Source organism: Leptinotarsa decemlineata, unplaced genomic scaffold (genome assembly GCF_025532065.1).
Source record: "Leptinotarsa decemlineata unplaced genomic scaffold, Ldec_3_MD MMD2_tig00026358_RagTag_RagTag, whole genome shotgun sequence".
Taxonomy (NCBI): Eukaryota; Metazoa; Arthropoda; class Insecta; order Coleoptera; family Chrysomelidae; genus Leptinotarsa; species Leptinotarsa decemlineata.
In genome coordinates, this window is record NW_027412703.1 from 3,296,430 (window position 1) to 3,318,285 (window position 21,856).

A 21,856-nucleotide genomic window follows, 5' to 3' on the forward strand; every position below is an offset into this window, starting at 1 on the left:
TATTAGGACTCCACTCCTTCAGAAACAACTATTAAACTTTGGTTAGCTGACTTTGTTTTGACTCACGATTATTTTATCGTGAGTATGAATGCTCAATGCACACAAGAATTACAATAACTCTTGTGAAAAGATAGGATAAGATGTCCTGTAGACAAAACAAGATTTAATTCTAACTGTACTGTTACAAAGTTTGAATCGTAATGAATGCTTTTACAAAATGCAATGATTCACATCGGTAGTTAGAGAAGGGGTCAGATTCGTCACTGTAGGAATGACAGAGGGTTGGATTAACATATGTAGGAAGAGTCACAATAGCGGGCAAATCCCAGGATAAGGGACACAAGAAACGAAAGATTTGAAAATCTAACTATTTGTACTTTACAATATTTACGTGGAAATAGGCTTGAATATTCGGTTTGTTTAGGAAAATATATTCGGAAATATTGAATTTTATGAGGATAAGTGTTCGAAAAGTTAGAAAAGACCCGTACATTAGAAGACCAACTGGAAAATCCCGATTGGTAATAATGAAAAATTAAATAAGTTTAACAAGATTAGTTAACAATACATGAAATAAAATGATGCCATAACACAATCTGTTTTGTTGTACAAATTTTAGAGCTGGCAACTTTAGGCTGAATACTGAAAAATTAGGATTCACTTGAAAAACATAATAATTTCCATAGGAAGATTTTGAGAACGAACAGACTTCAACGTGGTGGTAGAGCCACCGATGGTAGCTCTATGATCAAAAAATCAAGTTGCATGACTTAGCTGATATTATAAAGATATCAAAAGAACGTGCTGGCTTTATATTGCATAAGCATTTGACTATGAGAAAGCTCTGTTCAAAGTGGGTGCTGCGCCAGCTCACTGTTGACCAAAAACAAGAACGTCCTGATGATTCTGAGCAGTGTTTGCGTCGATATGTGAAAATTGATGGAACATGCTTCACTCTGGAATCAAAACGATCGTCATCTTATTGGAGAGCAACTGGTGAACCTCGTTCAAAGGGCCCGAAAGCACAACCATCGGCTGGAAAGCTTTTGGGATGTGCGTGGTGTAATATTCATCGACTATCTTGTGATGAGATATTCCATCAACAGTGAATATTATTTAGCGTTAGTGGAGCGTCTGAATGATAAAAATGCAAAGAAACGAGCGCATATGGCGAAGAAAAGAATTTATTCAATCAAGACAAGCGCCGTGTCACAAGTCAATCAAAACAATGGCAAAACTACATGAATTGAACTTCGAATTGCCCCACATCCGCCGTATTCACCAGATTTGGCTCCCAGCGACTACTGCCTTTTCGCAGACCTCAAAAAATGCTTACCGGTAAGAAATTTTGCTTTAATGAAGAGGTTATTGCTGGAACTGAGATCTATTTTGAGGCAAAAGATAAATCGTTCTACAGTTAGAGCGACGCTAAACCTGATGGAGATTACGTTGGTAAATAAAGCCAATTTTGAACAAACAAAAAGCGTTCTCTTTGTTATCCCCGGGACTCCTCACCCCATGTGTTATACAAGTGTACTGATTTTTAGTAGGGAAAGACAACTAATGCTAGCTAACGCTGAAACAATTTCAAAAATTCAAATATGTGGATTAAATTTGCCACTGTTATGTCGAATGTTACGTCCCTGAAATCACATATACTTTCTTCCTGAATGAAATTTTACTTTGATTTATAATAGTCGGCTATTACGCCAATTCACTTACTTCGATACACTTCAATAAAAATAGACAAGAGTGTTCTCTGAATCACACGTTGCACTGAATCAATTAGTCAACCAATAATTATTTGGAAATTTATCAATTTGTTCTTATTAACGGATGTAGGAAACATCGTTGTGGTGATTCCACCTATTATAGAAGTTGATTGTAGGTAGGTACATATACAACAAATTTGTTTTTACAGAAAAAATTCTTAAAATCTGTTATCATATCACTATCACTTATTGTTCTCTTGATTTTGTCCCTTAGAGATATAGACAATTCCACACAATACCAACTTGATACTTGGTTATCTCTACTTTTTTGCAGTTGAATACTACTTTTTTGCGTTCGGACTTCCATTGTCTAATATGATATAAATTGGTTTGAAATCTCTGAAAGAATCTGTGGAAAATTAAAAAAATTAGCTTGAAAAAAACAATTATATTGAGCAAAAAAACTGAAATTACAGAAGTCATCAAGGAGTTGTGGTCAGAAGATTCATTTGATAAAGTAGTAAATACAGCCTCCTTAAAAAATCTGATTCAAAGTTTTGCTCCTCGATTCATGGGTAATTCCCATCAAGACGCCCAGGAGTTTCTTTGTTATCTTTTAGAAGGTTTACATGAAGACGTTAATATAACTGATGAGAAACCTAAACCAATTTTAACGGGGATTGACGAAAAATTGAGCGACAGCGGATGTGCACAAGAGTCATGGCTCACATATTTGAGGATGCATAACTCTAAGATTGTAGATAATTTTGTTGGCCAATTTTTTTTCAATTCTCTGTAAAAATAAAATAAAAACAACAATAAAAATTAATTGGCGCTCCGGGGCGACTTCATTGACTCCAGTGGCGCATTTGCTTTTTCAGCTGCAGGAAAACCCGGAAAAACCTGCAGCACCACATCATCTGAAGATCTTGATCTAACAATGTCCTCTATCTTATAAAACAAAATGTAGGGTGTCTCCAGAGGCTCCAATAAATTCAATGCATCACCAGAACACTTCGTGACATGACTATCGTCAAAACCAGTCCGTTTCTTCTTTGACCAAGGCGTAATAATGACCAAATTCAACGCCAGAACCAGAGTGAACAATGACTGCATGAATATTATAATACTGGTCTGCTAGGTTGAAATGTTCATCTATTTCGAACCTTCCAAAGAGTTTCTTGCTTTCGTTAGAGGTTGAGTCTTGTTTGAAAATCATCAGTGTTATTATTAGATTGACTGGAGCCTCAGCTATACTTGTTTCCTTATAACAGTCAGTTAGTTTGGCGCATGTTTGACAATACAGTCGATCATTACCTGTTAAAATTTTCTTTTTCAGATGATTTAACAATAAGCTTTGCACGGACTGGGTATTAGTCGTATTAGGAAAAGCTAGATGAAGTTCCAGAAATTCTCATAAGTTTTCGGTACTTCTTGAACATTTACCACAAAGTAAACCAGTGAGGATTTTTCCAGAAAAAGATTTACAAACACAAGACGAGATGGGTTTTACGGAATCATTCAGTCCAGAGCGGTCAGGGGTATTGATTTTGCATAACATAACTTGATGTTATGTTATGTTATTGGCCAATTGAAATCCACGATGAAATGCACACAATGTGGACACTCATCAGTAACATTTGATCCTTTCTGGGATTTGTCTCTCTCCATAGTTTGTGGCAATGCTTGAATTCGTTTACAAGAGATGAAACTTTGGATGGAAATATAAAACCGACGTGTTCGAAATACAAGGAAAGGAGAAAATGCACAAAGTCCCTATCAATTCACAAGTTTCCCCATATTTTAGTAATACATTCAAAGAGATTCTCTCCAACGGAAAGTAGAGGCAAATTGAATGATGTCATCGAATTTCCTCTAGAAGGATTGGATATAAACAATGTTTCAGCAGAAAATGTGGCTACTTGTTGTTATGATCTATATGCACTTTTGAATCACAGTGGGACTACTAACAGAGGGCTTTATACAGCATACAGCAGACACCCGTATACTGGTGCATGGTACAAATACAACGATTCACACGTGTCACTAATTTCACCAAAATCGCTTGTGAGTGGAGAAGCATACGTTCTCTTTTATGTAAAGGATGGAACAAAATCGCACCTTCAAGATAACCAAGGGAAAGTTTCTTTGTGTAATTAATAATTATTTTTTGTTAATTTCTTACATGTATCTTGTTGATTTACATTATATATCGAGAAGTCTAAATGAAATAAAAACAAGCAACAACCAAAAAATCAAAAAATTGAACTATTAACACGAGATTAAAATTGAAAAAATATCAACAAGAAATGAAAATTAAAAATTAAAAGATTCCAAACCAAGTTACATCACGACGTTTCGATTGTTAGTATCCACAATCGTCTTCGGGTGATATTTCTCCGGGATCTGACTATTTATAGGTCATCCGAGTGCTTTCACCTATCCCCTCTCTCCGCTTCATCGGTTTTAGCGGGAGCTGACCCGTTTGGCGGGAGTTGATCGTGTTCCGCTTGATTAGAGGTTTCCATATGTTGCGTATCCCTATGCTAGTTTGGCTAAATGCATTGTTGGACAACATATAAGCGGCTTCTTAGAATTTTCTCCAAACCAGTGTTCCTCCTTGTGGATGATTTCAGCTTGAGCCCACTTGATGTTATGTTACTTTACTTTTTTGTTCACATATCTATACTTAATATTTTTTACACTCATATTCTCATCGTTTCCTAGCGGATAATGATTTTATTATTTACAATTTTTACAGGTCACAAATTTTACATAAATATTATAACTGAAGACATAAGGTAAGGATACATAAGGACATAAAATTTCAATGCAGCTATGGCAATTACTCTACTCTAAATAATGTGTTTGAAGTGTTAAAATCATTTACAAATAAATTTCGGGCAAACTTCCACGTCTGTAATTTTGAACCAATCAAAATACGTTATTTTGACAAATCACCATGGCAATGGAGGTATTTTAATGGAAATTTTTGTCTCGTGGGATACCAAACAGCGAATTATAGTGCTAATTTTTTGACGTTTACAATAACCATTTAGACACAAATTTTTTCACCTTTTTTCCATTCAGTAGTTTCAATGTTTTGTAGTTTAAATGCAAATATTCGTCGACAAATCAGAACAAATTTTCTTTCTTCAAGTTGGAGCCACAGTCCTCTATAATGCGAGTAAATAAATCATGGTACGATGGCTGATCATTACATCAGACAATTTAACGCATATCTTGCATATAGTATGATTTTCAAATCGAATCTTTTTTTAAAAAAAAAAATTTGTTGGCTTTACTGGCTGTGCAACATTCTTTATTGCAACAAAACATGAGTTTTTTTATGTTCAGAACTGTCAAAATATAATGATCACAGCCTCCTATGATTGATGCTTGCTGACGCTGGTTATGAATTGCATACCATTAAAGTGCGCATAACCAACATTAATAAAAACGCAAAAAAAATAATTTTCTACCACTTGTAGTTACTCAAAACTTTTTTAAAATTGGAGAATATACTATTTTATCTTGAAATGGTATTCCCATGCAACTACAATGAGTAGGAATTACCAATTTGAAGGCCTAAATAATTGCTGCCAAAGTTATGACGCGCTGTGAATTGGTTTATGCAACTTCCTGAAAAACCTCTGAAATTATAATTTCCTACCACTTGTAGTAAGCTCAAGTAACTATGAATTGAAAGAATATTATATAGTTTGTCCCTAAATGGCACTTTTGAGCTACTGCAATCAGTAGAAATCAACAGTTTTCAGGTATTTTTGAAAATGGAAAAATAAATTTTGAAAATATTTCTTCCCACCACAGTTCGATGTGGAATTTCCTTACCGAATATCACGCGAGGCCAAATTAAAATCCGGAAATTTTTTCTCGCTCATGAATATTTTTAGAAAATTCCATGAGCTCGAATAAACTTCCGGAAATAATTTGAACTCTAGTGGTATTACAAGTGAAAATATTTTTCTAGTTTATATTAGAAAATAATAATTTTGTCGTCGAGAATTAACTGGGAACCAGAAAAAAAAGTAATTAGGTGCTACGAGGTTATGTTCAGTGGCCCGGAAAAGCCCCACTTTGGGCGCCAAATTTTTATACCGTATCATTAATCCTTAATATTTTTTTGATTTAGAGCAAAGAACGATTAGCTCTTGATTTACGGACGGAGGCAAGTGCACATGTTAGTCCTTGATTTTTTCAAATAGGAATTCAATTATAAGTGCTGAAAACGGAAATCCTGGAAGATTCTGCCAGAAGGTCATATATCTTCTTGCCATCAAGGTGTTCAATGTTTGTTTGGCAAAGCCTAAAGCGATGCCGATGACAGATTCTGGTCCGATGAAACTGCCTGCAGCACCCTCCTTTGCAAGAGAGTCAGCAGCTTCATTGCCTTCCAGGCCAGTATGGCCAGGAATCCAGATATTCAAGTAACTCTTCGATGTGATATTTTCATTGGAAAATTCACATAACCTCATCACGTGTTTATTACTTGCTTGAGCAAGCTATTATATCGCGAAAAACGTATATTGCGGATTTGTCAACAGTGCAGTGAAAATCTCTCATTGAAATGTTATCCGAATGTACCCTTTTCCTTTATAAATACATGAACTCATGTGTCACTTTCAAGTACTATCGGTTTCTTCTTCTCTTTTATACAGTAGACTTGTAAATTACCTCAATGCAAAAAAATAGTAACAGACAGTTCGGTTTCATTTGCAACTCCAAAACCGAAAAAGCAGTACAAGGTTTTGTACAAAAAATAATCGGGGCATTGGATAGATTAAAAAATATTTAGCTTCATTTCTAGACCCAGCTAAAGCATTCGACACCGTTGATCACGACATGCTATTAAAAAAATTACATCGGTATGGTATACGTGGCCCAACATACAATATTTTGGAAGACTATCTATCACATAGGACACAAAAGTTCAAGGTTGATAATAGCCTGAGTGAAGCAATGAAAGTTAAAACAGGAGTACCACAGGGAACAGTTTAAGGTCCCATATTATTTCTTATTTATATCAATAGTATCTGTTCCATCAACAATTTTGGGGGTCATCTCATGTCATATGCGGGCGACACAGCATTCATATTCAAAGGTAGTAATTGGTAGGAGGCATTTGAAAAATTAGAAAAGGGACTGAAAGATATCCAGATATGGCTTGATCACAACCTTCTGAGTCTGAATGTGAAAAAAACTAAAATCTATTACATTCACCCTATTACAGAACGATCAACCTGGAAATAACATAATCCTTATACATGACAGAGACTGTACTAATACAACAAATTGCAATTGTGCTGTTATAGAAAGAACGAAAATGATTAAATATCTGGGAGTTATTGTGTAATGGCATATGAGGTGGGATGACCACATAAACTATGTTTAAAAACGGCTCAGACTTTTAACAAAAAAAAATCTATGAATTGAGAAATATTCTGGAATACAAAAATTTTATCAACATCTTTAGCAGAATCTGTAATAAGATACTGTATTGCTGCCTAGGGTGGTACATTTAACAATTCTCTCAATACCCTCCAAATATCTCAAAATACGATCTTGAAAATATTATTCGAAAAACCTAAACTAACTATACTCTACCGAATGTCTGTATAAGGAAACGTAGTTACTGAAAACGAGAGAACTCTATATCCACCAATGTTTAACTTGGGTGTACACAAACAAACTTACACTTCAATCAACAAACAAAGAAAAACAAACAATATTCGTTACTAGTTCTTCCATAAACATACCAACATTTAATAAAAGTCACATACAGAGATGTATTCTCTATCACGGTCCAAAATTATTCAATCTTCTGCCAGTTAACATAAGAAACAATTCTCTCAATACGTTCAAAAAATCAATCAAATCATTCATTATTTTAAATACCGAGAGAGCAAGCTCTCTATCATTCCCAATATTCATCAATTCTGTAATTTAATTAATCGAAATGTATGTATATAGATATACACACATCGGAAAAGTCTAGGGATATTTTTATAACATACTAAATATCATGAAAATAAATGCATGAGGTCGTTTAATTTCGATTAAATTGGTACACTCGACCACCCTGTAGATTTCTATGGGTTGAACAAAGCCTGCAAAAACGGTAACTAATCTTTTATCAAGTTTTTTACAAACTGTAGGTTTTCGGCTAAAATGAATAATCTGAAAGTGTCGAGTTTGTACATTCTATGCAGTTCTTGCTCAGCAATTAAACTGGAAATATTGTGCTTTAACATGGAACGCCATCACTTACTATTGGCTGAGATGAATAGAGCTGTAGGGCTTCTTCAAGGTGGCATGCGACAAAATGATGTAGCTCTTCGTTTGGGGGTCTCCCAAAGTGTTATCAGTCGATTGTGGCGGCGTTTCCGTGAAACTGGCAGTCCAGCCGAACAACATCCAGTGCGAGGACGCGCTACAACTGCAGTTCAAGACCGATTTTTGGTCTTAACCGCAAGAAGACAACCGACAATCACAACACCTGAGTTGGTTAACGTGTTGCAGTAGACGCACCAGGTAACCATTGGTCGTGATACTGTCAGAAATCGACTGCATGAAGCAGATCTCCACAACAGAAGGCCACTTAGATGTCCACCTTTGTCGAGAGGCAATCGCAGTAGAAGATTAGAGTGGTGTCAAGAACATCAAAACAGGGATGCAAATGATTGGGCCACAGTTTTGTTTACAGACGAATCCAGATTTAGATTTCATCCAGATTCTCGTCGAGTAAGACTGTGGAGACGACCTGGAAATAATGAACGTTTGAGACACGTCCAGGAAGTCCACACATACAGAGGTGGTACAGTAATGCTATGGGGTGGAATCATGATCGGCGGCAGAACCGATCTCGTTTTTCCAAATCGCTCCCTCACAGCTTGACAGTACCTCGACACCATTCTTCTACCGTCCGTTTGCTGGTGCTGTTGGTGAAAACTTCCACCTAATGCACGATAATGCTCGTCCACATGTCGCGCGTCTAGTGACTGACTGGCTCACCAACGAAGGAGTTGATGTATTGCCATGGCCAGCACAATCACCGGACCTGAATCCTATTGAGCATGTGTGGGACATGCTTCAACGAAGAATTACTCCGCATATGGGGAACATTCACACAACGTTTCAATTGAGAGAGCTTTTAATCGCTGAATGGGCAAATGTACCTCAACAAGACATTGACAATCTCATTTTGTCGATGCACGATAGATGTAGGGCCGTAATAAACCAGCGTGGAGGCCATACTTTGTACTGATTCCATTTTTTTTTGTATTATGATTTTTTTTCGGGGTGCCAAAGAAGAGCCATATTTCTTTTTAGTTTTGCTTATATGCGCACTCAGTATTTTTGACCATTTAATAAATTTTGTTGTAAGTTACATTCGTTTAATAATCACCCGTCAACTTTTTTTTCCCTAAAGCGATCTAAAAAAAAATTATTGCCATTTTTAAGAATATCCCTAGACTTTTCCGATGTGTGTAGATATAAGACAGTTAATGACATTTAATTGAATACCTTGAGTGGTAGATGGAAAGCGCAACACAAGTAATTTAGTTACTTAGGTGCATCTATCCTCACACTGAGGGTAATAAAACTGTATATATATAAAGTGTAAAAACTGTAAAAATGATGACCTATAAATAAAATCTTGAATCTTGAATCTTGAGTATGAAGTAACATCACACTTTCTCATAGTCTGATACATCTTAGCTTCTTTGTGTATTACTAGTTTTCCAAGCAATCTGTAGAAAGAAGTGAATATTTTCACAAACAAAATTGTTCTGTAATATTCCCTTAATTTCGAGTAAGTTCTATAGAAGAAAAAAACATACACTTTTGTTTACAAAAATATATATAATAATATGCAGAAATAATTACATTAGACGTTAGGATTCGAACGCTTGCTGCTATGGTGACCTCGGTGATGCTGCCTATCTTTCTTGGAATGCTGATGTTTGTGATAACCATGATGACGATGGTTATGCTCGCGTTCAGTCTCGTGCTTGTGGCTGTGATGATGACCATGCCTGTGTTCATCGTGATGAGAATGTTTATGAGAGGCGTGATGTTCATGTTTGTGATCATGATGTTGATCATGCTTATGATCTTGATGATGCTTGTGATCATGTTTATGCCACGCTTGGTGAACATGCTTATGTTCCTGATGGTGTCTGTGCCCGTGATCGTTTTTGTGGTGATGATTATTTTGAGAATAATGGCTATGTTCATGTTGAGACTCGTGTTTATGTTCGTGGTGGCTACGCGCCTCATGTGTGTGGCCATGTTTGTGTTCTTGTCTATGTTTGTGTAAGTGATTTTGTTCGTGATTGTGTTTATGCAAATGCTTATGTTGGTGATAATGAACCTCTGCTTGCTCTTGTTCGTCTTTGGAAAATTGGTGTTCCTGAAAATCGTTAATTTGATAGGGTTCAACTTCCTTATGGGTCGTTACGGTCTGGATTGTTTCAATCTGTTGTGGATTCTTTGAATTCGTACTGGTTGCTGTTTTGTCATCAGTCTCCAGATAGTCATCATTTTCCGATGATTCAAAATCCTCCTGTTCATAATCCCCGTTGGTGGAATAGGTACCTTGGAAACCCCCTGGAACCATCTGGATATCTTTTATTTCACCATATTGGTTCAATCCTTCCAAATTATACAGAAGCAGATCATAAGGTTGATGATCCATTGTTGGAATTCCCAACGGTAATTCGGACACGATTCCTTGAACGGTGTTGTGCAGTTTCAATTCCTTATCTTCTGATAAAATAGGGTTTTCTTCCGAAATTTTTCCATTTCGCTCTTGAAATGATGAAGGTAATAAACAGATGCAAAATACGCTTGTTAACACCTGAAGGTAAATAATAAAAATCAGAAATATTTCAGTTTATAAAGAGAAAACATACCTGGGTTCCCATATCGTTAGCATATATTCATAGTAAGATGTGGAGTATACTTAGTTGTTCTTTTCCTAAGCTGTCTTTTTTTATATAAAAAAAATAGTCCCACTCTCGATGAACTGATTCAATTGTCTTGGGTAGAAAACCATGCAAGTTCATTGTAACACATAATTACAGATCTAATTGACTGGTTAATGAATCAATTATCAGATCTCGTTATAGCTGAATAACAATGATTTTCATTCGATGCAAGGAAAGTGAAAATAGAAGTGAAATTAGGTGTTACTACTATCGTCTTCAATAAAATTGTGAGAAAATCACACCATATTCATTAAGATATTATTCCAATAAAAATTTAAATAGACCAGTTTTCAGTTACAAAATTGTTTTTTAAATGAATTGAAAACTTTGTGAAATATGAGGCAATGATCAAAAGGTATTCAAAATCTGATCTTTTTTTTTGAGGAAATAATTATGATAATAATAATAATGATAATAATAATAATAGAGTGCTAACAGGGTGGGTTACTTTCAGAAGGAGTGTATTTCAGGGCAACTCCCTCAGTTCCCTTCTCTTCTGCATCTCACTATTACCATTATCCGTTGCGCTCAGAAATACTCGAGGGTATAACTGTGGCACCCCCGGAAACCGGAGGCACAAGGTCACCCATTTGTTTAATATGGATGATCTTGAACTGTATGCCTCTGGAGAGAAGGATCTCCATCAGTCTTTGAGGATAGTGGGAAAGTACACGCATGCTATCGGTATGAAAATCGGTATAGACAAATGTGCAATGGTCCATCTCAAAAGAGGACGATGCGGGAACTACGGAGAGGATGTGCAGCTCGTAGATGGAAGCATCTTACACCATTTGGATGCTTACTTACCTCGAGGTGGAACAACGCCACTCACAAGAGGTAACAGCAGTGAAGAACTCTGTCCGCGGCAAGTATCAGCACAAACTTCGACAGATCTGGTCATCGGAACTGTCGAGAAAAAACAAAGTTGCTGCAATAAATATACTTACCGTTCCAATCTTACTCTCTCGTTTGGAGTAGTGAAGTGGACTCGGGAGGAACTGTATCAACTCGACGTGAAGACTCAAAAGATGATGCATGTCTATAGGAGTTTGCATCCCAAATCGTCCGTTCCACGGTTGTTCTTCCCCCGACAACAGGAAGGCCGTGGACTTTTGAGTCAGTTCGGATGCCCTTCTCGGCATAGTCCGTGACCATGAGAGAGCAGGAATTGGAGCATTTATCTTTAGGGCAGCTGCCCGAGAACCTGATGAAATCAGTTTAGTTTTCGACACTGAACAAGGTGACCTCAACTCTGTCACCGAGTTGGAACCCGTTCAGTAAACAGCTCATATAAAAGCTGCAGAGATCACCGCACTTCTGCGGAAACACAACGATAAGCCAATGCATGGGGTCTTCTTCAATAACATCAAAGCGCCTGACTCCAGGTCGAGTGGGCTGAAGTCGGGTTCATCATGGCTTGCCAGGATGGTGTCTTCAACACCTTAGTCTACCGCAATCGCGTGATGGGTATAGAGGTAGACGCAGTCGAACGCTTTCGACAGGTCACAAAGTATTAACGCAGTGTGATTCTCCTGCTCAAGTTCCTCAATCACGCCAGACGCGACGTCGAACACTGCATCTATTGTTGAGCGCGACTTTCTGAAACCATATTGTGAGTTGCTAAAAAATTTATTATTCTCAAAGTAGGCATAAAGCTGAGTCTCAATTATAATTTCAACCAATTTACTGAATATTGAAATAATACTTACTGGTCTGTAGTTATCAATGGCTTTTTCATCACATTCTTTAAAAGGGGCACTACTTTAGAAGACTTGAAGATATCTGGAAAGATACCAGTACATAAGAATAAATTGATCAGTTTAGTAAGAGGTTGGATTATAATAGACGAGGTTTCCTTTAGTATTCGACTATTGAGCTCATAGGTATCTGAACATTTGGAGACCTTCAGTGAATTAATCACTGAACTGAAAAAATATGAACCAGAACTTCTACCTCATATGCGGTATCGGCCTATATCTATCGACATAACGCGGCCCTAAGAGGGCTATATTACCATCTACGGCACTCGTACGGTATTGACCAGACACCGGTGTAGCCCTACGCTCCGGAGGATATTGAATCCGTTGTGGGGAACGAGAAGTGCCGAATTTATTGGTTTCCCACCCTCAGGCTCATACAAGCTAATAAGTCTGATGTAGTCCTTCTCGACCACCAGAGCAAGACGATATTTGTTGTGGAGTTTTCAGCTCCTGGCGAGACGAATATCGTCCGAAAAGAGAAGGAGAAACGGATAAAATATGAAGATTTTCTCTTCGAACTCCGCAGACTCTATCCAGACCACTCTGCCAAAATGGTTGTTCTGATCATTGGAGTCCTTGGCGGAATGATGCCCTCTCTACTTTCGAATCTTAAAATCATACCGGCTTGCCGCACTACGGCAGAAATGTTAGCAAGACGGATGCAGAAGGCTGTCATTCTTGGTTCACTGCACGTGCTCAGAGCACATGATTCTCGGACAAAATGATCACTTACCCCTTACGGTGTAGGGAGTAGTCGTTGGTTGATGCTGGCGTGCTCTCTCGAATGTATCGGGGCTTACTACGGTAAAAAAATAATAGACGTTATTGCCCGCCTTTTTTCATTCATAGAGTAAAAATTATTAATTCAATTACTTATAGAAATGATGACACTATTTCATTCAGATACAAAAGCAAAAGCAAATAATTTACACATAATACAATAAAATGAACTGTAGATCGATAATAATCATTCATATTTTCCAAAAGTGCACGAAATTTATTTTTCATTCCGTCTATACTACAAAAAAATAGTTTCAAGTCCTATGACTTGATGTACCTAATGACTTTTGATAAGTCTGAAGTCAGAATAGATCTATTCATGAAAAAATCAATTTTCTTGTAAAAAAGCGTGGGATGCTTTGAATTATTTTTTATTATGGCTGAAATCTGGCAAACAGCTCCTAACCAAGTATTTACAACAATTGATATTCAGCATCTCACGCTTTTTCACAACAAAATTAAATTTTTTGTTAATAGATTTATTTTGATTTCAGACTTATTTAAAGTCATTAGTTACATCAAGCCGTTGGACTCTTTATTGATGTTGAACACAATCTTGAATTAGTTTATTTTTTAGTTTGTGTTGCTATTAAAGCGTGTTTTTTTCAGTTTTTTCCAAACTATTATTCATTTTCCTCCTTTTACTTTGGCTTGCTATTTCAAGCCCACTTGTTTTAAAATGAAATACAGGGCTATTTAAATTCGTTTCTGTACATGGCGATCTCGTAAACGATATGAGATAGAGTGTCGGTTAAATTGTGACAAAGTTGCTTATTTCAGAGACATATTCAATGACATAAAGAAATCGAATATAGCTCTTTTGGTTCTGGCCTATATCTTCTTTATTCGAAGACATATTGAAAATCTCTCAACATTTTGCTATTGACACTTGATGTGGGCTATCAGAATATGTCCATGAATCTTTTATACAGGGTGTCATCTGACTTGGGCCACCCCCATCTTTGAATTTTTAAATACGGACCTGTATTTTTTGTTGTAGTTTTCGGATCGTAGACGTTCACTTCATACTGAGAAATTGAATTTTATTTTATATTTCGAGATGTTTCGGTAATATTTGATTATAATTGGGTGAACTATTCCCTTTTAAATTACGGCCCTGAAAATTAGTTGACTGAGTTGAATAAAAACATAATAGCATCTCTCACGTCTCCCTATGTATCGTAGAGTTTTTCGAGAGTTTTTTTTCATTTTCAGGTACCTATTCATATTTTTTCCATTGCTCTGAGCGTTTTCTACAATGAACTTCGAATAAGAAAACCTTTTTATGATTATTTATTTGAAACATATCCACCTCAAAAATATATTATATGTGTTTTAATAAGCAGAAAAAGAAATGATAGCAATAATAGCATCCGAAACGAACACTATAATTGTAATGAAAATTGAAATGAAGTAATTTATATAGGTACCCAAAAAAATTATTGGCGCAATAAATGTTCGAATTGGAGTCTTCCCATTTCGAGACATTTTTAAACTCGGTTTTCCATATTATTTATTGCCCTCAATACACTTATTTGCTGCATTGTTGCGAAATCATTCAAAATCCTCAATCTCGAGTCTTCCTTTCTTTCTGCCAGCGTAAATCCTATTTTTGTCTCCCATAGAAAATAGTCCAAAATAGTAAGATCTGATGATCTTGCAGACCATCTTATTGTCCTATTATTTGTCTCGAAATGGAAGGACTCCAATTCGAACAATAAATTTTTTTGTGTATATAAATTACTTACTTCATTTCAATTTTCATTATAATTATAGTATTCGTTTCGGATGTTATTATTGCTATCATTTCTTTGTCTGCTTATTAAAACACATATAATATAATATAATATATTTTTGAGGTGGATATGTTTCAAATAATCAAAAAAGAATTTTTATTCGAAGTTCATTGTAAAAAACGCTCAGAGCAATGGAAAAAATATGAATAGGTACCTAAAAATGAAAAAAAAAACTCTCGAAAAACTCTACGGTACATAGGGAGACGTGAAAGTTGCTATTGTGTTTTTATTCAACTCAGTCAACCAATTTCCAGGACCGTAATTTAAAAGGGAATAATTCAAACAATTATAATCGAATATTACCAAAAACTTCCGGAATATAAAATTCAATTCAATTTCTCAGTATGAAGTGAACGTCTACGATCCAAAAACTACAACAAAAAATACAGGTCCGTATTTAAAAATTCAAAGATAGGGGTGGCTCATGTCAGATGCCACCCTGTATAAAAGATTCATGGATATATTCTGAGAGCCCATATCAAGTGCCAATAGCAAAATGTAGACAGATTTTCAATATGTCTTCGAATATATCTCCAGAAACAAGAAAGTTATACTCGATTTTTTCACATCATTGAATAGGTCTCTAAAATACGCAACTTTGCCACAATTTAACCGATACTCTATCTCTTATCGTTTACGAGATCCCCATGTACAGAAACGAATTTGAATAGCCCTGTATATACACACAGAGACTGTGAGAGGAAATCATTTAATCCTGATCAGGATAATGAGATAAACTCATCAAGTTATAGTACTGTCACCGATTATTGTTAACTGCACAAAGTTTAAAATGAATATATCTCTTCATAGTTAGTCAAAATCGAGTCCAAAAGAGTCGGTTACAAACAAACATACAAGTGAAACTAATAAAAGCGTGTTAATCAAAGATATCACATGAAGTAGACATCTGGTCTGCAGTACAGCACTAATAAATTGTTTAGAGCTCTTTTGCACAAAAAAGTCGTATTATTTCTAGATGTTGATCTTGGTATAAGAAAATCTATAGCAGAAAGTTAATTCTGGAGAATCAATTATACCATTTAACAACTTATGAAAAAAAACAGATGCTTGGTTTCCTCATCATTCAAGAAGTACAAGATAAAATATATACCGCTCTTGGTGGAATAAAATGTGCCAAGTCACTTGAACACTTCCCGTGAAAGACAAATCTCCAACCTTTCTTCGATGTTCCAGACTATCAAGGTTGCAAGTGATGTTCGCGTCTCCAATCAGGCGGATGGCTCTTCTCTGGATAGAATCTAGCAGCTTCAGGGTATGATTAGGGATGGAGATCCATACATGAGAACAATTCTCCAAAGAAGGTCCTATCTGAACTTTATAAAACACCAAAAGTGGCTGAGGTGTGTACAGTTTTCTGGTTCGGAACAGTGTTCTAAACTTTTGAGAAGCAGCCTTTGTGATATCAGCGACATGATTGTGACATACTGGTGTCCATTCTAATCCCCAACAAACTTATCGAAGCAGAAAGTGAAATTGTCTAACCCGACCTGACATGATAAGCAGAGTTATCAATAACCTATATCGCTAATAAACATAGTACTATCTGAAAAATTTGAATCGATGATGTATGGTAAATTACGCAACTTGGCACTTGAAGATATTTAAATTGAGACGGTTTTTGCGGCACCAGTCATTCAAAGTGTTCAAATGCTGTTGCAATCTAAATCAATAAAATCTGTAAACATCGATCGATTGCAGTATAATGAGCTGCATAAATCATTTATGTATTGTGAGGCAAGTAATGACCCAAGATTAGATCCTTGAGGGACTCCACTAGTGGAGTCCCTCAAGGATTCCACTCCATTCCACTGGACTCCACTAGTGGAGATCAAGATATGATTTCGAAAGACGTTTAAAGACTTCATACAATCCCATACCAAAAAGTTTATGAATAAGAATCGCATGACTAATTGCATCGAAAGCCTCAGAGAGGTCAGTGTACACCACATCAACCTACCTCCTATGATTCAGTGTTTCACATAAAAGTGTATCAAAAACAGCCAAGTTACTAGATGTTATTCTATATTTCATGAAACCATTATGATGATCGAAAATAATATGTTTGGTTGACAAGTTGATGCAGTTGTACCTCCAAGAGCTCAGCAATGTTACTGAGAAATGAATTTGAAAACGTTACGATCCTGCGCCTCAAGAAAACTAGAAACTGGAAAAACTGTCGTCTTTAGAATGAAATTGAAAATAATTCGTAGTGGATGCCCATACAATCAAGCAGTCCTTTATCAGAAATGAAGTTGATTTGTTTTATAGTTTCTCACCAGCTTGTAAAATTTCAATTTCAGTAATAGGCTCGACGCTAATATTTATTGAGTAATCATGATGAAAACTGAAAACAAAGGTATCATTTTCCGTTGCAGATAACGAATACGCGCCCTCAAAAAACTACTATTATATGATGCACAGTTCATGAATATACTACCTTGAATACTTGTAGTGTTATTTCTGTTATGAACAAATGGACAGAACCAGGGCCGTCGCCATGTGGGGATGGGGAAGAGCCTCCCCCTCCTGCTTTTCCGACTTGGGAAAAAGTTGGGAAATTTTGAGCCGTGAAAATTGAAAAAAATAATAGTACAAAAATTAATAAAATACAAAAAATAAAAATGAGAGAAAAGAAAAGAAAAGGTAAATTTACCTGTACATTGTTATTGAGAAACAAAATCTTGCACTTATCTCCACATTATTTCATTCAGATCAATCATGTAGCCTCTTAGTTTTATTTATTTTGATTTTACTCTGAATTGGGTTATTATTATTAAAATTATTATTTCACTAGTTCGGACTTCCATTGTCTACTATATAAAATGATTTGAAATCCCTGAAACAACTAAAAAAAAAAGAATTGAAAATGAATAGCTGAAAATAACAATTATATTAACCAAAATAAACCTGAAATGAAATAATAGTGAAATAAAATACAAGTTAAAATAGAACAATTGAATAAATAAAAATAAAGAAATGAAAAAAAAAAAAAAATAAAAAGTGGAGAGATTCCAAGTCACGTTAGTTCACGACGTTTCGATTGTTAGTATCTACTTGTTAGTATCGTCTTCGGGTGATGACTGGACTGATTCCTCCGAGAGATGACTATTTATAGGTCGTTCGAGTACTTTCACTTATCCCCGCTTTCCATTTTCCGCTTCACTGGTTCCGTGGGAGATGGCCGTTTTGGCGGGAGTTGGCCTTTTTTCGCTTGGTGATGGGTTTCCATATGTTGCGTATTTCTACGCTGGCTTGACTGAATACGTTGTTGGACAACATGTATGCGGCTTCCTTGAATTTTCTCCTGAACCAATGTTCCTCTCTCTGCAAGATCCCAGCTTGGGACCACTCGATGTTGTGTTGATGGGTCCAAACATGGTTTGCTATTCCTGATTTGCTGGTTTCCCCTCGCTGTGTGTGTGTCAATGCGAACATTCAATGGCCTCTTAGTTTCACCAATATAGGATTTTTCGCACTCACAGGGTATCCGGTAAATGCAATTCTTGGAATCGCAGGCGCGTTTGGTGGCCTGGTTTTCGTGAGGCTGCTACGGATAGTGTTAACGGATCTGAAGCAGGTTCTGATGTTGTACTTGGAACCAATTCTTCTTATCCTCTCCGATAATCCTCTGATGTAGGGAAGTGCAAGCACTGATTGTGACGGCTTCTCTTCCTTGCAAGGCTCCTGCTGTCTTCTAGCCAAAGTCTTTTCTATCATCGCTTTGGAGTAGCCATTCCGTTGAAGATCATTTTTGATGATGTCTAGTTCCTTCTGGAGACCTTCCTTCGTATTACAAAGCCCAAAATCACGGTCTAATAGAGTCTTGATGATTCCTCTTTTAGTCGATTGATGGTGGTTGGATTCGTGGTTCAGATACTGTCCTGTATGAGTGGGTTTTCGGTATACAGATGTTTCCCACTTAGTGTCGGTCCTCATCACCAAAATGTCTAAGAATGGCAATTCATTGTGGATTTCCTTCTCCATTGTGGAATTGATGAAAGGTCTCACGCTGTTGATGTGTTTCAGGAAGGCGTCTAGTTCAGTATTCCCATGGTTCCATATTATGAAGGTGTCGTCAACATATCTCAACCAGACTCGATGTTTCTTGTGGGCTTCTTCAATGGCCAGAGTTTCAAATCTATGACTGGTGAAAGTGGCGATCCCATTGGCAGTTCCTCATCTTGTGTAAAGAATTCGTCCTTCAGTTGGAAATAACAGTTTCGTACACAGCATTCTAGTAATTCCATGATTACTTCTATAGGTAGATTCGTTCTCTCTTTCAGGTTCCCGTTTTCGGATAGCTTTCTCTGTATGATTTGGAGTGCTTTTTCGACCGGAACGTTGGTGTAAAGGCTTTCCACGTCGAAACTAATTAGTTGATCTTCCTGTGTGACCTCAATTGACCCTAGTAGTTCGACAAAATGCCTTGAATTCTTCACAAAAGACGATATTTTTTCTTGTAATGGTTGTATTAAGGGAAGTAAAAATCTAGACAAGTTTTGAGTAGTCGAATCTCTGGAGCTGATGATCGGTCTTCATTTTTATTTATTCAATTGTTCTATTTTTACTTGTATTTTATTTCACTATTATTCCATTTCAGGTTTATTTTGGTTAATATAATTGTTATTTTCAGCTATTCATTTTCAATTCTTCTTTTTTAGTTGTTTCAGGTATTTCAAATCATTTTATATAGTAGACAATGGAAGTCCGAACTAATGAAATTCATCATGAAACATTGTCAATCACCTTCAAACAAAATTATTATTATTAGATAGCTGACACTTAGAGGGAATAGAACATCAGAATATCATTTTATGAATGAAAGTATACGTATATTAGGAGTTCCCTTTGAATTGTCAGTACTCAAAAAAATTGTCGTTGGACCTCTCTCTATGAGGCAGATCAGTTGTTTCTCTTATACTCCAAAAAATATTCACAAAAATACTAGTCTGAAGTCAACATATATTCAAAACATTATTTTTCTTCTTTTACAGACTGTCTTCACAGCTCCCTGGTACAGGCTCAGGATTTGGATCATCCCCTCTCCCATCATCAGTTGGTCGTATTCCTGCAGCATATCTTAAAAGAGAAGTAAGCAGTAAATTCAGCAGCTCTTGACTAAATAACGTGTACCTGCTATGAAATATTTCTTATTTGGTGTATTTTGAATTATTATCGGTTGTTTCGAAGGTTTTGTCCGTTTTTATGAGTCTACTTTGAACAGTAATTTATCCGTGAATAATTATTCAACGTAACATAAGTCGATTGGTTCCGTTAGCATAAAAATTGGGGAAAGCTCAAAAATATGGCAGTCGGTGGGCAGGAGGTCTGGGGAGTATGGTAACGACGCTCGATTCGTTCAATTTTCGGACGGTGTTTTATGAAACGTGCGCACGGGCGTTGTCGTAAAGCAGGATCGGACCTATTTTGTTGATCAGTGCCAGGTGCTGCTGACGCAATTTTTGACACATTTCGTCGATTTCCTCACAAATGGACTCTGCTTTGATGGATTGGTCCAGTTGCAAAAAGTTATAGTGAATGTCACCAGCCGCTAACCACTATATACTAAGCTTTTTTTTCCATTGGGCTTTCGCTGCAGAGAAGTGCCCGTGTGGCTCATCGGTATCCTTTGCTTTGTTATGCCGGGTCCAGACCAAGCAGACAAAAAGTGAACAAGATTTTGAGACAAAAACACGACAAAATTGCAACAAAATATAGGTATTCAGACAAGACAAAATTGAGACAAACTGTCCACACCACAACGACAGAGGTGCAACAAAATTTAGTTGATGGAAATTCGTTGTTTGACCATGTGGCGTTTCCACCAGGAGGAAAATTCAAAAAATGAAGATTTATTGCTAGCCGATTTCTTCATTTTCTTATAGTTTCTTCTTTCTCTCGTATACTGGCTGTTAATATTCCTTATTTTCTTTTCGACATCAGTCACTGACTTTATATTCAATTCTAAAGAAATCTCTTTCAGTGCATCGGCTTTCTTGTAACGATTTTTGTAGTCTTTATAATGGATGCTCCCTGTACAATTCTATCAATTTGCAAGTATTTTTCGTGTTCCACTTCTTTTCCCCCGACATTTTAGCAAAGACACGCCACAACAACACAACCGAACTAAATTTGTGTGATTTTTCACTGATTTACTACCTGGTCACCTGATTTTGTCAGCGCGTACCGTTCACACTGCGCCGATAAATGCAGACAAAACAGAGACCCTTTGATCTTTACCGACTGGCGACGGGACTTGCAACAGTCTCAGAATTTGGAAACAAAACCCAAATAAGTCAAAAATGTTGCAGAAATGTATCGGATTTGTCGCCACTTTGTCGCGAAACATGAATGTTCTTGTCGTCTTGTCGTCTTGTCGTCTTGTCTTGTCTGTCTGCTTGGTCTGGACCCGGCATTACCCAAGATCTGAACATCTTATTGGCAGAGTCCAGTAAATTAAAACGTGTATATGGGAGATTAAATTAACAAATATAGGCTATAAAATAATGCTCAGAGACAAGAGCAGAGTATATGGACAGAACAATATTAAGTCCAGCTGAACATATAGAAATATGAGTACATGAATATTGAGTAAATGTAAATATATAATGCTACGTAATGAACATTGATAGCCATTTTGTGTTTATTTCAGTAACTCATTTACACAAAGCTATATGCCAATTACTCGATACAGCCTTGGTAGCTATATGCCAATTACTCGATACAGCCTTGGTAGAATTCGTGCATACTGTAATAGGGCCTCCCAACAAGGAATT

The 21,856-nt window shown here is 36.5% G+C and overlaps 2 protein-coding genes across 7 annotated transcripts in view; one reads left to right on the top strand and one right to left on the bottom strand.

Moving 5' to 3' along the window:
* Positions 1-21,856, top strand: part of LOC111515788 (uncharacterized) — a 221,525-nt gene that overhangs the window by 142,517 nt on the left and 57,152 nt on the right. For all 6 annotated transcript variants that reach the window (XM_074184636.1, XM_074184635.1, XM_074184637.1 and 3 more), the window contains exon 2: positions 20,075-20,171. In XM_074184636.1, coding sequence (XP_074040737.1) covers positions 20,075-20,171 — 97 coding nt within the window. The remainder of the gene's footprint in view (positions 1-20,074; positions 20,172-21,856) is intronic.
* On the bottom strand, positions 9,622-10,792 carry LOC141486518 (uncharacterized). Its single transcript, XM_074184648.1, has one exon. The coding sequence runs from the start codon at positions 10,429-10,431 to the stop codon at positions 9,622-9,624; it is 810 nt and encodes a 269-aa protein (XP_074040749.1). The 5' UTR covers positions 10,432-10,792.

Bases quoted from the DNA above. Each gene is read 5' to 3' on its own strand.
- LOC141486518 (XM_074184648.1), bottom strand. From the start codon at position 10,431: ATGGATCATCAACCTTATGATCTGCTTCTGTATAATTTGGAAGGATTG.